This window comes from Myodes glareolus, chromosome 9, assembly GCF_982192425.1.
Source record: "Myodes glareolus chromosome 9, mMyoGla1.1, whole genome shotgun sequence".
NCBI classification, from domain to species: Eukaryota; Metazoa; Chordata; class Mammalia; order Rodentia; family Cricetidae; genus Myodes; species Myodes glareolus.
In genome coordinates this window covers 24,564,936-24,582,602 of record NC_142034.1, presented here as the reverse complement: position 1 = coordinate 24,582,602, position 17,667 = coordinate 24,564,936, and the positions used below count along the sequence as shown (strand labels likewise).

The 17,667-nt window shown below is 42.3% G+C and overlaps 1 protein-coding gene across 13 annotated transcripts in view; it reads left to right on the top strand.

The window, feature by feature from the left end:
• The first annotated feature begins 8,220 nt into the window (after positions 1-8,220).
• The window catches only part of Cdk12 (cyclin dependent kinase 12), a 77,022-nt gene continuing 67,575 nt past the window's right edge, over positions 8,221-17,667 (top strand). For 12 of the 13 annotated variants that reach the window (XR_015003811.2, XR_015003814.2, XR_015738754.1 and 9 more), the window contains exons 1-2: positions 8,221-9,834; positions 15,583-16,461. Coding sequence is in view for 2 of the 13 variants with exons in the window: in XM_048450820.3 (XP_048306777.3) it covers positions 8,792-9,834; positions 15,583-16,461 (1,922 nt within the window). In the remaining 11 variants the exon portion in view is untranslated. The remainder of the gene's footprint in view (positions 9,835-15,582; positions 16,462-17,667) is intronic. The other variant, XR_015738755.1, reaches the window with a different exon arrangement.

Here is a 17,667-nt window from a genome sequence, read left to right as displayed (position 1 = left end):
GAAAACATACATCTTAACTCCTTCTCCACGATATGAGTCACAAAAGTTTCTTCAGTCAATGTCTTGTTGAAAGGACAGCAAGCATGGCAAACACAACTCTGGCAGGCCTTGTCCTTCTCCCCCTGTCCTAGTCGGGGTTCTCTAGAGCTTCAGAACTTATTGGAATGTTTTTCTTGGGATGATTTACAGGCTGCGGTCCAACAATGGCTGGCTGTGAATGGTAAGTCCAATAATCCAACAGTTGCTCAGACCCACGAGGCTGGGTGTCCAGCTGGTCTTCTGTATGTGTTGGAATCCAGAAGAAGCAGGCTCCAAAGCCAGTGAAGGAATGGATGTGCTGACAAGGGGAGGGCCAGCAAGTGAAGAAAGAGCCAACCCTTCCTTCTTCCACTGTCCTTACATAGGCTTCCAGCAGAAGGTGTGACCCAGAATAAAATCTGGATCAAAAGTCTGTGTCTTCCAGCCTCAATATCCGGATCACAGGTGTGCCTTTTGTTTCTGGATTGTAGTTCCTTCCAGATATAGTCTAGTTGATGACCAAGAGTAGCTGTCACATCGCCATTCCCTCTGCCTTACTAAAAATCATTAGATTACATTCCTGCAGCTAGTCCCCAAGGTCTAGCCCCCTTACTTAGCCACTTTCTCCTTCTGAGGCTGACTACCATAGTCCAGCTATCAAAGTATTGAAGCAATCAAAAGCCCCCTTTGGTCAGGTTGGAGAGATAACTCAGAGGTTAAGAGCACTGGCTGTTCTTCCAGAGGTCTTGAGTTCAATTCCCAGCAACCACATTGTGGCTAACAACCACCAACCAATTGAGATCTGGTGTTCTCATTTGGTATGCAGGCACACATGCAAGCAAAATACTGTATACATAATTAATAATCTTTTAAAAAGTCCCCTTTGGCTCACCTAATTAACATGCCCAATTAAAATTAAACACCTCATCCTAACACTGGGCTTCCCCTTTTACCTTTATAAACTGCTATTTGGCTATGGGCCAAGTTTGTCTCCTCTCTATCAAGAGGCAGTCCTTTGTCCCCTGGGACAAATATCCTTCCCCTTCTCCCTCTTCCTCTGTCTTGTAACTTTGTCCCTTGTCCCTACTGTCTGTCCCTCTGGGCAATACATCTTCTTTGAGCTTAGAACTTGGTTTTGAAGTCTTTCAAGCATGCTTTGTTTGAGGTTACCCACACTTGTGTTGATAAATCCTCACAAACAAAAATGAGAAGTTCATGGCTTCTGGAACCAAAGACCCAAATTAAAAGGCAGCAGTGATATCAATGGATGAAAGTTCTTAGTGTGGTTTTGTTGTTTTGTTTATTTGTTTTTGTTTGTTTGTTTTTCGAGACAGGGTTTCTCTGTGTAGTCCAGGTTGTCCTGGTATTCACTAGATAAACCAGGATGGCCTCAAATTTCAAGATCCACCTGCCTCTGCTTCCCTAGTACTGGGAATAAATTCTTGTGCTACCACCACTAAGCAAGTTCTTCTTCTTCTTTTTTTAATGTACTTGTACTATTCTTGAGAATAACTGCTCCTTAAAATTTGGATTTTTTTTCCCTAATTTGAATTTTGACCAAAACCTAGGTTTATTGCCAAATACACTTTTTTCTTTGAGATTTTATTATTTTTATTTTATGTTTATAAATGTTTGCCTGAATGTATACCTGTGTACCACATGAAGGCAGTGTCATCGGAGGGCAGAATAGGTCTTTGGATCCTCTGAAACTGGAGTTATAGGTGGTTGTGGGCCATCATGTGGGTGGGGATTGAATAACAGTTTTCTGGACAAGTAGCAAGTTCTCTTAGCTGCTGAGCCATCTCTCCAGCCCCAAACACATGCAATCTTAGCACTCTGCAAAAGGATTGTGAGTTCCAGGTCAGCCTGGGCTACATTTGAGAATGTCCTTCAAGAACAAACAACAACCAAACCAACCAGCAGTGCATGGTAGCACATACCTACCAGTTCAGTGTTCAAATGTGCTAACAGGTAAGGTGCTTTACATGAGTAGGCGCAGCAGAATACACCTAATAAGAAGAAATCTTTGTACATATCTGGAACCGTTCTTAATGTGTTTGTGTATTTGTGATATATATGGAGATGCTATTGTGTGGTGACACATTTCCTAGGCAATGCACACACACATCTACTCATACCTAGACGGGTAGCTCACTACAGGATAAGTCCAAACTCCAACTAGGTAAACCAAAAAGTTTACTAGAGTTACTACAGGAATATGACTGAGGGGTTCCTTACAGAACAGAAATGATTCAAAGCCCACCCCAGTACGGTGACAGCTCACAAAAGCTGGGAACCAGGAGCATACTGTACAGCTGGCGGTCATCTCCACAGGTTGGACAGTGTCTTTTCAAAGTGACTTAGTTGGTCTAAAGTGCTTCAAGGCTGTTAAGCTGGCTTCTGCTTCTTCCAGGCAGCAGGACTAGTTTCAGAGTCTTTGTGGCTTAGATTTTCTGAGAATATCCTTTGTAACTTGGCTCCTTTACTCTTGGGAAGAAGGGGCCTGATGAATTTGGTCAGTTTTAGAGACTTCCAGAAGCGATTTTAAGTTGTTTACCTTCGGGTTTAAGGAGTGGCTCTGAAGAGCAGAATCCCCACCACCACCACCCTCCACAGGGGCTCTCTGTGTAGTTCAGGCCATTCTGAAATTCACCATATAACCCAGGTGATCCTTTAACTCACAGAGATCTTCCTGCCTCTACTCCTGGGGGCTGGAATAAAAGACATATGTCATCATACCCACTCTGTACCCAGGATTTTAAGTGCTTTAGACACTACTATTGAGTTATATTATCATCCAGGTCTTTTTCAGATCCTTGCGTCATTCTAGATAAAAGAAACAAACTGCTATAATCTAAAGCTTCCTTGAGGTCTTCTGTTAGTCTGGAGACATGGATCTGGTAGAGGTTTTTGTTTTGGTTTTGGTTTGGTTTTTTTTTTTTTTTTTGGAGACAGAGTTTCTTTGTTTTGGTAGAGTTCTCTTTTCTCTTTTTTAAAGATCTATTTATTTATTATGTATACAGTGTTCTGTACTGCATGTATGCCTGCACGCCAGAAGAGGATGTCAGATCTCATTCAGATGGTTGTGAGCCACCATGTGGTTGCTGGGAATTGAAATCAGGACCTCTGGAAGAACAGTCAGTGCTCTTAACCTCTGAGCCATCTCTCCAGCCTTTCTTATTTTCTTCTCTCTCTCTCTCTCTCTCTCTCTCTTTCTTTATCTTTCTCTCTCTCTTTCTTTCTTTTTGTTGTTTGTTTGTTGGTTTTTTTTTTTTTTTGAGACAAAGTTTCTCTGTGTATAGCCTAGCTATCCTGGATCCTGGGACTAGCTCTTGTAGACCAGGCTGGCCTCGAACTCAGAGATCTGCCTGCCTCTGCCTCTCAAGTGCTTGGATTGAGGGCCTGTGCCACCACCACCCAGCTTGGTAGAGTTCTTGCCTAGCATGTTCAGACCCAGATTCAATCCCTAGAACTGAAAAAAAAAATTCAAAATCTCTCTCTCTCTCTCTCTCTCTCTCTCTCTCTCTCTCTCTCTCTCTCTGTGTGTGTGTGTGTGTGTGTGTGTGTGTGTATGTGATGTGACAGGGTCTGTCTGCTTGCTTCTCTGTCTAGACTGGATGGCTAGCAAACTCCAGACAAATACAAAGTATTGTGCAGTAAACAAAACAAAGTACTCACGATTGTGCAGTAAACACTTTGCCAGTTGAACCATTCTCTAGCCTTATTTCAAACCTTTTACTAGGACTTGGCCATCAAAACAGAGTGCTGATGGACAATGCTGACAGGCAGTTCCTGTCCTTGCTAGGAGGTGCTGAAAGATGTCTCTGGGTTTGACTGCTATCCCCGGTGCCAGCACAACCCCCACTGTTTTCGGGTAGATAGGAGAGAAGACTATTAGACAGCATCATCAGAGGAGGTGGCAATGCCTTTAAAGTTCTTTGTCCAATCAGTTTTCTGTTGTTAACTTTTTTCTTTTTCCCTGAGACTTTGGAGCCTGTCTAGGAACTAACTCTCATAGAGAGTGCTAGCTCTTATAGACCAGGACAGCTCTAAAACTATAGCAAAACCCTGTCTTGAAAAACCAAAACCAACCAACCAACCAACCAACCAACAAAACCCGCAATCCCTTAGGATCGATCATGTCCTCTTATTTCTGTTTTTTTTTTTTTTTTTCCAATTATCTGGTGCTGAAATCTTTAGGACACAACTGCTTCTAACGGGTTGAGGTTCTTTTTTAAAAAATTTATTATGTATACAGTGTTCTGTCTGCTTGTATGCCTGTAAGCCAGAAGAGGGCACCAGATCTCATTACAGATGGTTGTGAGCCACCATGTGGTTGCTGGCAATTGAACTCAGGACCTCTGGATTAGTAGCCAGGGCTCTCTCTTCCACCCGAGGTTCTTATAAGGGAGAGCACAGGCAGAGAGGCAGAGACATCTGAGAGCGTCCAGAGTGAACATGACCAGCCAGCCGAATGAACCCAGCCATGCGAGGAGAGAGGGGAACAAGAAGCCAAGAGGCCAGGAGAGTGGGAACCAAGACCTAGTGGCCAAGAGATAAAAAAAGGACTGCATAACGAAAATGGTTGAATTATGCAGGGAGTAGCAGCTAGGGAAAAGACAGTGAGCTGGAGAGGTTGAGGTGGGGGTGGGGTGAGAAGTTCTGTGGAACCTGGACTGAGTCCCCTTTGATATGTTAAATAGGCATATCAGGTGGCCGTTTGTCCTGGGGTTTGAGACCTAACACTTTCTCATAGAAACTTTCTATACAAATAAACACAAATGTCTATACCAAGTGTAGCTAGGAAAATGTAAAGTTTACAAAGCTTATAAATCTCTTAAGTTTGAGGCCAGCTTGAGTAATATGGGACTTTGTCTAAAAATAAAATAAGCTGGTTGTGGTGGCACAAACCTTTGAATCTAGCTCATGGGAGGCAGAGGCAGACAAACTTCTATAAGTTCTAGGCCAAGAGCTCCACATCTCCCCCTCCCCTCAATCTCAGAGAACATTAAAAATGCATTCAAGGAAGAAACATAAATGTTTAAGCAATCAAGGTATACACAAAGAATACTTGGCTTGATTTGGTGGTGCACACCAGAAAGCAAGAATCGGGAGTACCAAAGCCAGACCCTGCTACTTACCAGCTATGAGGCCTCCTTAGACACCTGAGATGATGTCTCAAAATTAACGCAAAGTCAGGCCCAGAGTGGAGGTGCATGTCTTTAATTCCAGTACTGGGCAGGCAGAGGCAGGCAGATCTGTAGTTCCTGTGCCATCCCATCAGTGCCAAGAGAGCTCTTTAAACCTAAAACCTGAACTAATAATTTGGATGCATGCCGGCTCAAACCTATAATTGCAATCACTAGTGGAGAGTGGAGGAGCGAGCCACAGAGTTTTAGGTCAGCCTGAGTGATTGTGTGGGATCCTGACTCACAAATAGCATACTACCAGCAAGACTCTATTAAGTTCATGTGTGAAGCAAGAGTTGTAACTCTAATTAAGTTTTCTAACTGTATAATCTATTTTTTTTAAATGTTTATGGTTTATTTTTATGTGCATTGGTGTTTCGCCTAGATGTATATCTGTGTAAGGTGTCTGATTCCCTGGAGGTGTAATTGTTACAAACAGATGTGAGTTGCTTGTGGGTGCTCTGGAGAACAGCTGCTCTTGCCCTCTGAGCCCTGTCTTTCCAGTCACATAACTTCCTATCCTTGTACTTCCTGACCAGGATCTGCCACTGTAGAGTTCCAGCACCCTACCTCTGGTGGGTGTGCAGATACAGCACTGAAGCACTCTTGAATCATGGAGGTCAAGGTTTTTCTGCAAAGTAAAACAATCCTCTTTTCCCCATTTTTTTCCCTTTTATGTTTGAGAGCAATCATTTTTTTTTTACCAATTTTTTTTTAAAGATTTATTTATTATGTTTATGGTGCTCTGTCTGCATGTGTGTCTGCAGGCCAGAAGAGGGCACCAGATTTCATTACAGATGGTTGTGAATCACCATGTGGTTGCTGGGAATTGAACTCAGGACCTCTGGAAGAGCAGTCAGTGCTCTTAACCTGTGAGCCATCTCTCCAGCCCTGCAATCATTATATTATTATTATTTTTCTTTTCCTTTTTTCTTTTTGGTTTTTAGAGTCAGGATTTTTCTGTGTTGCTTTGGAGCCTGTCCTGGAACTAGAATTTTACTCCTGGGTGGTGGTGGAGTACACCTTTAATCCCAGAATTCAGGAGACAGAGGCAAGTGGATCTCAGTGAGTTAGAGGCCAGCCTGGTCTACCTGTTTAAAAAAAACACGATTTTAATCCACCAAAAAAAGTGTAATGCAATAGAAATTCTCCTTAGGGAACCACAGCTGTTATTTCCTGTACCGAGTGCAAATGTGCTTAGATCTAGTTATTCTGAGTCTCATTTTCTTCTCTTTTTGTAGAAATTTGACATTTGTGATGGCAAAACATTTTTTTTTCCAATTTATTTTATTTGCATAAGTGTTTTGCCTGCATGTGTGTCTGTGAGAGGGTGTCAGAAGCCCTAGAATTGCCATGTGGGTGCTGGGAACTGAACCTGGGTCCTGTGGCTGAGGAGCCAGTGGTCTTAACCACTGAGTGATCTCAATCTTAGGTGTAGTACATCCCAGCGTTTTCATCCAGCAGCCGTTCAACTTTTCAGGATAATCTATCCTTGTATAAAACTTGCACAGTTCATCCAATCAAGCCAATTTTTCTGTTTTTAGTTAGGGTCTCACTAAGTAACACTGGCTCTTCTCCCTCAGCCTCCCGAGTGCTTAAAGGTGTGCTCTAGCAGGTCAGGTTCAAACTTGAATTTTGTTCGAGACAGGTTTTTTTGGTGAAATGGAGCCTTGACTGTCCTGGACTTGATTTGAATAACTCGCAGAGATCCAACTGCCTCTGCTTCCTGAGTACTGGGATTAAAGGCGTATGCCACTACCGCCAGGCTCAAACTGACTTTTAATACCTTTCTTTTTATTTTATTATTTATTTATTTGGTTTTTCGAGACAGGGTTTTTCTGTAGCTTTGGAGCCTGTCCTGGAACTAGCTCTTGTATACCAGGTTGGCCTAGAACTCACAAAGATCCGTCTGTCTCTGCTTCCAGAGTGCTGGGATTAAAAGAATGTGCCACCAACGCCTGGTTTTTAATACCTTCCTTAAAAGGTCTTCAAGAATCTGGATTTAAGTAAACCATTCAGATGACTAAATCCCATTTCCAACCATTATTAACTCCATATATCATTTGCGTCTACTTCAGTCGTTGTTCAATTGACATTTAAATTTATTTAAAAGACCGTGAAAGGGAGGAGTGGTGGCACAGACCTTTAATCCCTAGCACTCAGGCTCAGGCAGAGGCATTCCAGCTTTTTTTGAGTTCCAGTCAGGGCTACACAGGGAGATCCCATCTGAAAAATAAAAACTAAAAGCATGTAGAAAATTTAAAGTATTAAAATACAGATGTTAATTGTAAAAACAAAGATCCAGGAAAAACGTTCACGCGTGTAATCCCAGCAATAGGGAAGCTGGGGCTGAATCCCGCAATATTGAGGCCAGCCTGGGCTACAGGGTGACTCCGCTTTGGCGCTCTGCACTAACTTTTCTCCCCCTAAACTAACTTCTATGAATCTGGGATTCCACGCTTGTAAAATCGCAGTGAAGACAGTGTTAAATTTCTTGTTGTGCCTGCCTCTGCTCCCGAGAGCTGGGATTACAGGCATGTGCCACCACCACCCGCCCCAGAGGTTAATCCCGAGGACAGAGAAAATACGGAATGCCTGGCACTTAGTAACAAGCTTTGTTTAAACGTTCAGACTTCCGTTGTAAGAGCCCCAACGTTCAACTGTCCCTTGTTCAAAAAAGATTCTCAAAACCCAAAGACTTCTTAGAAGCGTGCTAAAACGCGTCTCCACCCGAACCTGGCAGTAATTCCCCCACGAATTATCAGTTAGGTTTAAGTTTTAAAGGTGAGCCCCGCAACTTCCGCTTTCATAAAGCCTCTCTCAGAAGGGGGGGGGGAAGAGTTGTAAACGTCTCGCGAGAGTCTAACGGGACGCGTGTGGGGCTTGGGCCCTGCTCTCGCGTTGTCTGGCGAAGTAATGGATGGCGGTGAAAAGGAAGCGCGAAGTATCGCGGGAGCCTAAGGACCTCTCGCGAGATTTTGGGCGTTCGCCCCTCCCCCTCCGCCAAGTGCCGTTTCGGTTTAATCTAGTGTGTGACTGAGTCTGGGTGAGGGAGCGAGATGTGTATGTGAGGTGTTGGGGTGAGGCGGAGGCTAGAGAAGGGGCTCCCTCGGGAACGAGGGACAAAGCGGGAGGTCAGGCTACCCAGGCCGCCGAGCCCGGGCGCCGAGCCGGGCTACCGGGTAGAGGAAGGGCCCACGCAGTCCTCCCGGGGCGCTAGAGCCGGAGTCGGCCCCTCAGGCTCGGGCGCTCGGCTTCCTGCTTCCTTGCGGTCCCGGGCTCGCGGGCCTGAAGATCGGCTCGGCGCGGGTGGGCGGCGGCGGCGAGCAGACTCGAGTTGCTGCGGGTGTCTCGTTCCTTCCACCGCTGAGGAACTCTCATTTCTTCCCTCGCTCCTTCTCCCCCCCTCATGTAGGAGGGCGCTGAGGAGGCGAGAGGGAGGAGGAGCCTGGCCTGCGGTCCCTTCCCTCCCCACCCCCTTTTAGGGGTTCCTTGGTGGGCGTGGAGTCGGGGTCGGGGGGGAGGGTGGGGCATTTTGGAGTGCTGGGGAACTTTTTCCCCTTCTTCAGGCTCGGGGAAAGGGAATGCCCAATTCCGAGAGACATGGGGGTAAGAAGGACGGGAGCGGAGGAGCTTCTGGAACTTCGCAGCCGTCATCGGGAGGTGGCAGCTCCAACAGCAGGGAGCGTCACCGCCTGGTGTCGAAGCACAAGCGGCATAAGTCCAAACACTCCAAAGATACGGGGTTGGTGACCCCCGAAGCAGCATCTTTGGGCACAGTAATCAAACCTTTGGTGGAGTATGATGACATCAGCTCGGATTCAGACACCTTCTCGGATGACATGTCCTTCAAATTAGACAGGAGGGAGAATGATGAGCGTCGTGGAACGGATCGGAGTGACCGCTTGCACAGACATCGTCACCACCAGCACCGGCGGTCTCGAGACTTGCTAAGAACTAAACAGACTGAGAAAGAAAAAAACCAGGAAGTCTCCAAATCTGGGTCCACGAAGGACCGGATATCAGGAAGTTCAAAGCGTTCAGCGGAGGGGAGTGATGACTATGGGAAGGCACAAATATCCAAAAGCAGCAGCAAGGAATCCAGGTCATCCAAACTCCACAAGGAGAAGATCCGGAAAGAACGTGAGTTGAAGTCCGGGCACAAGGACCGGAGTAAAAGTCATCGGAAAAGGGAAACACCCAAAAGTTACAAAACGGTGGATAGCCCCAAACGGAGATCCAGGAGTCCGCATAGGAAATGGTCTGACAGTTCCAAGCAAGATGACAGTCCTTCAGGAGCGTCTTATGGCCAAGACTACGACCTTAGCCCCCCAAGGTCTCACACTTCTAGCAATTATGACTCTTACAAGAAGAGTCCTGGGAGTACCTCAAGAAGGCAGTCAGTCAGCCCACCTTACAAAGAGCCTGCCGCTTACCAGTCCAGTGCTCGCTCACCCAGCCCCTACAGTAGACGACAGAGGTCTGTGAGTCCCTATAGCCGGAGACGGTCATCCAGCTACGAAAGGAGCGGCTCTTACAGCGGGAGATCACCCAGTCCCTACGGTCGAAGGCGATCTAGCAGCCCTTTCTTGAGCAAGAGGTCTCTGAGTCGGAGTCCGATCACCAGGTGAGCTGTTACCTGTCTTTCCTAAGGTCGGGTGGGATGGGGGCGCTTGGCAATTTGTCCTTATAACGTTTTGTTAAAGTTTGCAGTGTTCGTCTTTGGCTAGGGTGGCTAGTAATTTAGGTAAGTCTGGCTTTTCCCTTAACCCAGAGTTGAGAAGTAAAGATTTCACATGCCTCCAGCTGCTCAAGCAAGGTAGGTAGGTACTTTGCGGTAATGGGAAGCTTCAGTTGTAAGAAATGCATTTGCCTAAGGAGTGCATGGTCTCCAAACTTATTTAGAGCCACTTGTTGCTTTGTCTTAACTTTGTAAGTCATATTGATAACAGTGTTTAAACTCTATTGAAATTAAGAAGAAAAACGAGAAATTACAAATTTTCATTAAACATTTTATTTAATTTTATGTGCATTGGTGTGAGGATATCATATTCCCTGGAACTTAAGTTAAGACAATTGTGAGCTGCCATGTAGGTGGTGGGAATTGAACCTAGGTCCTCTGGTAGAACAGTCGGTGCTCTTAACCTTAAGCTGAGCCATCTCTCCAACCCCATAAATTTGCATTTCTACTATTTTGAGTCCGTTTGCCTATTTTCCTACCAATTTTGTCTTCTGGGTTACCAAATCTAATTAGTTATATCTTACTGAAAATCCCTATCTTGTAACTGTTTAGTAAAAATTGAGTTAATGAGGGTGTTTTCTTTTTGACATATAGCCTAGCAGAAAGTGGTTCCAAAAACAGTTTGAATTTTTTTTCTAGCACCACTGTTGACTTATTTTAACACTAGTACTTTTTTTTAAAAAAAGATTTTGTCTTTTTTATTACATATATGAGCGTTTTATTTCCATCCATGTTTGTGTACATGCATCTATGGTATCCTCAGGCCAGAAGAGGGTGTGGAGTCTCCTGTTTCTGGAGTTACAGACAGTTGTGAGCTGCCATGTGGGTGCTGGGATTTGAACCCGGGTGCTCTGGAAGAGCATTCAGTGCTCTTAACCCTGAGCCATCTCTCTCCAGCCCAACACTAACACTTTTTAAAGCTTTCCTTGAAATATATGGTAGTAATTGCCTTTAGCTTGATAATTTTATAATAAAGATGTGTTAATTTGAAATTACCTATGGAAAATTATGTTTTTGTTTCAAGTCTGAACCCATCTCTTTCCACAATAACAATAGTAGCTTTAGTGTTTTTGGTTTTTCGAGACAGGGTTTCTCTGTAACAGTCCTGGCTGTCCTGGAACTCACTCTTTAGACCAGGCTGGCCTGGAACTCACAGAGATCCACCTGCCTCTGCCTCCTGCGTGCTGGAATTGAAGGCATGTGCTAACACTTTCCGGCAGGAGCTTTAGTTTTATCTGTGTGGAATCTTAATATTTCTTTGTAACCATTGGCAAATGATTAATTTGTCCATACCTAAGTTTCTTTATTTGGAAAATAGGAGTACCTGCTTCAAGGCTGTTTGAAGATTAATAAATATGAAGCATGTTAATGTATCTTGTACCTACAATGTACATTTTATGAGTGAAAATCACAGGTAAAGATTAATTCATGCATATGCTTTATAAGTCAGAGTATATTTCACAGTCTTAAAGGTAATTACAACTAAAGTGTATTTGCCTAACTACAGTGCTTAAATTTTCTTAGTATTTTCTCATTCTGGTACTAAAAAAAAAATTCAAACATAGGTTGAAAGAATTATGATAAACATGCAGATATCTAACACCTAAATTCTGCAATTAACATATTGTCACGTCTGTTTATCTTCATTGTTTCATCTTTTGTTTAGGTTCATCTCAAAATTGTAGCAAACAGCATACTTTTATAAACATTTACCATGCAAATCATTTCTTAGAGTTCATAATTTTTTGGAAAGGTATGATTTATATCTACTGGAATACGTAACTGATAAATGTACCATTTGTAATGTTGCATAGTCATGAAAGGGAATCTAAGAAGTAGTCTCAGAATTTTGTGTTTTTTTAGACAGGGTTTCATGCTGTAACCTAGGGATGGCCTGAAATTGCTGTGTATCTTATGCTGGTATGAAACTGGCCTGAAATTTCCAGCAATCCTACCTAAACCTCTGACTGTTGGGATTACAAACATTAGTTATAAAATTAGGCAGAATATTTGTTTTCTTGAGAGTATTAACATTAAGGTTATTTGAAAAATGTTTTACTCTTGAGTTTAGAAATTTAAAGGGTTAAAACAGAATTTTGGGTGAGAGTTTTTGTTTTGAAATCATTCTTTTTAGATTCTTAGAAAACAGCAGATAACATGTTCTCCTAAGTGGACTGAGAAAGTTGTATTCCTTAATTGAAATTAATGTAGTGATGGCAGATATAAACCTAGTAGTGTGTGGATACAGTATGCTGGTGGGGGATGCAAGTATAAGCATAAAATATTGGAAACATGCACTTTTTGTTGTGTTGTAGAGAGCATTATTTATATTCATCCATTATATAATTTTGTTCATTGGAATTCTCAATAGTAAGTAACAAAAAAAATTATAGAGTGTGGAACCTGAGCAGTCTGGCACACATCCATAAGTTCAGTGTTTTGAGAAACTGTAGCAAGAGAATTTTGAAACCTTATCTCAAAAAGACTAAACAATGGGATGACAAGATGGCTCTTTACCTGAGTTTGAGTCTCAGAACCTCATGTAAGGTGGAGGGAGAGAACTGACTTCAGAGTTATCCTCCAACATCCATAGATCATATACATGCATAATAATAATAAAAATCTATTTCTTTCTTTTCTTCCTCCCTTGCTTCCTTTCTTTATTTCTTTATTTTTTCTTTTCGCAATAGAGTTACTCTGTGTAGCTCTGGCTGTTCTAGAACTCACTCTGTAGACCAGACTGGCCTCAAAATCAGACTCTGACTCTGCTTCTCTAGTGCTGGGATTAAAGGTGTGCTCTACCACTGCCCCACCAAATTTATTTATTTTTGAGATAGGTCTTATGTAGCCATGGCCAACCTACAATTTTTTATATAGACCAGACTGGCCTAGAACTCAGAGATCCACCTACCTCTTGCCTCCATAGTGCTATTAAAGACTTGTGCTATCATGCTGACATAAGAAGAATTGAAAAGGCTCCTTTCCCTTTAAAAAGAGGGCTGGTGATATAATTCAGTTTACATAGAATGCTTAAGGCCCTATATTTAATTTTTTATTTTTTCAAGAGAGGTCTTCTCTGTGTAGCTTTGGCTGTCCTGGCACTCTGTGATAGATTCTTCATTTGGGAAAAATAGACTGGGAAAAAAACACCATTTTGGTTGTGGATCAGTGCTTGGGAATGAACTCAGGCATTTTTGCATGTTAAACAAGTGCTCACTATGTAGATCAGGCTGGCTTAGAACTCAGAGGTTTCACCTGCTTGTGATTCTCTATAGACACTATAGTGTGTCACTAAAGGTGTTTGCCATAACACCCAGGCTTGGCACCTCTTATTTATTTGGCACAGGGTCTCATTATGCAGCCCTAGTTGGCTGTAGACCAGGCTGTCTCAAATGCCTGCCTACCTCTTCTTCCCAAGTGCTGTGACTAAAGGCTTCATGCCTCGCTTTAGTCAATTTTAGTAGTTTGGATTGATTTTCTTCACACCGAATCTTGAGCAGCATAACATAAAAACGTAATTAATGACACTTTAAAATAATCTGTTCTGTAGATTTCCAGATTTTATTTCACAGTCATTCTTCATAATTTTTTTTTGTTGTTGTTGTTGGACTGGAAAAATGGCTTAGCAGTTAAGAATATTGATTGTAGCTGGGAAGAGTTTGAAGCCAGCCTGGTCTCCATATCAAATTTCAGGCCAGCCGGGGCTACATAGAAAGATCCCATTTCAAAAACAAAACAAACTAGTAAGTTTATCTGTACATGTAGTAATTTCTTGTTTTATGTGTCCTAAAAAGTTGATTGGAAATTATTTTTGTATTAAAGGAACTAAGTAAGACCTTTAATATCAGCACTCAGGAGATGAAGACACAACTTTGTAATAAGCTGAGGCTGTCAGTAGTACCCTAGTTAAAGGGTTAGAAGTTGGGCTGATGTGTTGAATCAGTGGTTAGGAGCACTGGTTGTTCTTCAGGAGGAAGATTCCCAGCACCCATACAGTGACTCACAAACATCTCTAAATCTAGTCCCAGAGATTCTCATGCTCTTCTCTGAACTCTGTGGACGGTGGACACAGACATGGTGCTCTTACATAAATAAAGGCAAAGATTTATAAAAAAAAATTTTCTTAAAGTAAGCTTTGTGAACATGACTACATAGTGGGCAATATTGATGCTTTCGTTTTTAAATTTTTTTTTTTTCTATTTTCAAGACAAGGTTTCTTTGTTAGCCTTGTCTGTCATAGAATTAACTCTTGTAGACCAGGCTTGCTTTGAACTTAGATTCCTGTTTCTGCCTCCCAAAATGAGATTACAAATAGAAGCCAAGTCCTAGCCAAATGAATTTTTAGTTTTACTTAATTAAAATGTGTATATTCATGTAAGATTTAGAATCTTTGAATTTTCTTTTTTATTTTTAGATAATAGTCTCAAGTAGCCCAGGCTGGTTTTGAGTTTGCTTGTATAACAGAGGATGACTTTGATTTTTTTCTTTTTTAAAATCTTTAAAATTTTATGTGTTTGCATGCATGTATGTATGTGTACCATGTGCATGCCGGGTGTTCAAGGAAATAAGATGTGACTGTTGGATGATTTGAGCTACCAAGTAGATGTTGAGAAATGGCGTTTAACCAGTGACCCTTTTCTTTTTTACTTTTCAAGAGGGGGTTTCTTTGTGTACCTCTAGCTGTCCTGGAACTCATTCTGTAGATAAGGCTGGTCTCGAACTTGCATATATGTGCCTACCTCTGCTTCTGAAGTGCTGGGAATAAGGGTGTGCACCACCATCCGGCCGATCATTTTCTGTAGTGCCAACTTTGAACCTCTTCCTATGTGTGTATCTGTGTATGTTTTCTGAGATGGGGTTCTCAGTCTGTAACTATGGCTGTCCTGGAATTCATTCTGTAGACTAAGATGGCCTTGGACTCACAGAGATCCACCAGCCTGTGTCTCCCAAGTGCTGGGGGTAAAGACATGTACCCCAATGTCCAACTTGCTTTATAATTATTTTTATTTTAGATGTCTGGATTGTTTGACTGTATGTCTGTGTACCATGTACTTGCCGTGATCTGGGAGACAATAAAGGGAGTTGAATCACCTGGAACTAGAGTAACAGTTAATTAAACACCATGTGGGCTTTGGGTCAGACCTCTGGAAGAATAACCAGTGTTGGTTTTTTTTTTCCTCCTTATTTATTTATTTATTTATTTATTTATTTATTTATTTAAAGAATTTTCACTTCCCTCCTCCCAATACCCTCCCGCTCCCCCCCCCTCCCTCACCATTCCCAAGAGTAGTCAGGGTTTCCTGCCCTGTGGGAAATCCAAGTTCCTCCCCCAGTTCTTAATCACTGAGTCAGCCTCTCCAATTTCTCCCCTGTTTTTTTTTTTTTGTTTTGTTTTGTTTTGTTTTGTTTTTTTTGAGATGGTAACCTTGTCTTTGAACTCAGATGTTCTTAGCCTCTGCCTTTCAAGTGCTAGGATTAAAGGACTGTGCCACCATGCCTAACTTTAATCTTCTTTTAAAATTGATAACTCAAAATGGGATCAAATTTACAGAAGTAGACCCTGTTTTGCTGACCTATTGTCTTTATATCTCTGTTTATTGTCTATTTCAAACTGCCTTTTTTCTTTTTTTTCAGTCGGAAATCCATGAAGTCCAGAAGCAGAAGTCCTGCATATTCAAGACACTCATCTTCTCATAGTAAAAAGAAGAGATCCGGGTCACGCAGCCGTCATTCCAGTATCTCACCTGTCAGACTTCCATTGAATTCCAGCCTGGGAGCTGAACTCAGTAGAAAAAAGAAGGAAAGAGCAGCTGCTGCAGCAGCAGCAAAAATGGATGGAAAAGATTCCAAGGGTTCACCCATCACTCTGACTAAAAAAGATAAAGTTGAGGTGAAGGAGTCAGGGTTAGAGTCTAAAAAGTTACCCAGAGGTATAAAGTCTGAAAAATCTATCCCAGATACTGAACTGATAAATGTAGCACATTCAAACACAGAGGTAAAAAATTGTTTAGATGCAGGGAAAGTTAAGTTGGATGAGAACCTGCAGAAGCATCCTGTTCTTAAGGATTTGAAAGCTCAGGGAGCAAAAGACACTAAACCTGTAGCACTGAAGGAGGTGATTGTTACTTCTAAGGAGACAGAGACATCAGAAAAGGAGACCCTTCCACCTCTCCCCACAATTACTTCTCCACCCCCTTTACCATCTACTACCCCTCCACCTCAGGCACCCCCTTTGCCACCTTTGCCTCCACTACCAGCTATTCCACTGCAGCCACCTCTGCCTCCTCCCCAACCACCATCTAGTCAAGCTCCTGTTTCTAGTGCTTCAACTTTGCCCTCTTCTCCTCACCCAAGGACATCTACTCTATGCTCTCAGACAAATTCTCAGCCCCCTGTACAGGTTTCTGTGAAGACTCAAGTATCTGTAACAGCTGCTATTCCACATCTGAAAACTTCAACATTGCCTCCTCTGCCCCTCCCTCCCTTGTTACCTGGAGATGATGATATGGATAGGTAAGTCCATAATAGAATGGAGAAGTTAGTCTTCTTAATCTATAATGTATTTTCTTTTTAAAATTCTTGAAACTATTAGACTGCATATCTTTTCAGGATGCTTTCTTTTATTGTTAGGAATTGCTTTTTTTTTTTTTTTAGTGGAAAACAATCCATTTTGTTTTGCTTTAGACTAGAGAATTAAAACTTTGTGGGTTTTTTCTTTTCATTTAAAAAAAAACAAAATTACATTGTTTTTCAGGTGTGTAAGTGTCTATAATGTGTCTCAGTGTGGAGATCAGAGGAAAATTTGGTGGGAGTCACTTCTCTTTTGTCCTTGTATCCAGCATCAGACTTGGTGACAAGTGCCTTTACCTGCTGAAATATCTTGATGGGTACCTTTTAGGGTTGGGCAGGGATAGGGTGTTGTTATGCTCACTGTGTAGTCTCAGGTAACCTTAAGCTCACAGCAGTTCTGCCTCAATCTCCTGAATGCTGGAATTTAGATATGCATCACTATGCCTGACAAAAATTAGATTTTGTGTGTGTGTGCTTGTATAACTATTTGTCTACACATATGTATGTGTACTGTGACTTTGTGTGGTCAGAAGATGATGATGGAACCTTTGGAATAAGAGTATGGATAGTTCCAAGCTACCATAAGGGTGCTGGGAACTGCACTCAAGTCTATAGAAGAGTAGCAGTTAATTACTCTAAATTACTGCTCTTAATTATATCTCTCCAGCCCCACTTTTACTCAATTTGAATATTTTTTGTTAGTTTATATGCATGTGTGTGAGCCTGTATGAATTTATGTACACCACATGAATGCAGGACAATGTAGGCCAGAGGTTATTGGATCTCTTAGGACTGTAGTTATAAGTGTTGGCCTCTGGAAGAGCAATAATCACTCTTAAACTCATGAGCCATTTTTCCAGGAGTATGTGTACTTTTTTTAAAAAAATTATGTGTGTACACATTTGTGCATTGGAGACCAGAAGGCACTGATACCTCATGTTTTACATACCCATGTTTCTCCGCCATATCTCTATTTTATTTTAAAAAGTTAATTGTGGGGCCGGAGACATGGCTCAGTGGTTAAGAGCATTGCCTGCTCTTCCAAAGGTCCTGAGTTCAATTCCCGGCAACCATGTGGTGGCTCACAACCATCTGTAGTGAGGTCTGGTGCCCTCTTCTAGCCTGCAGACATACACACAGACAGAATAT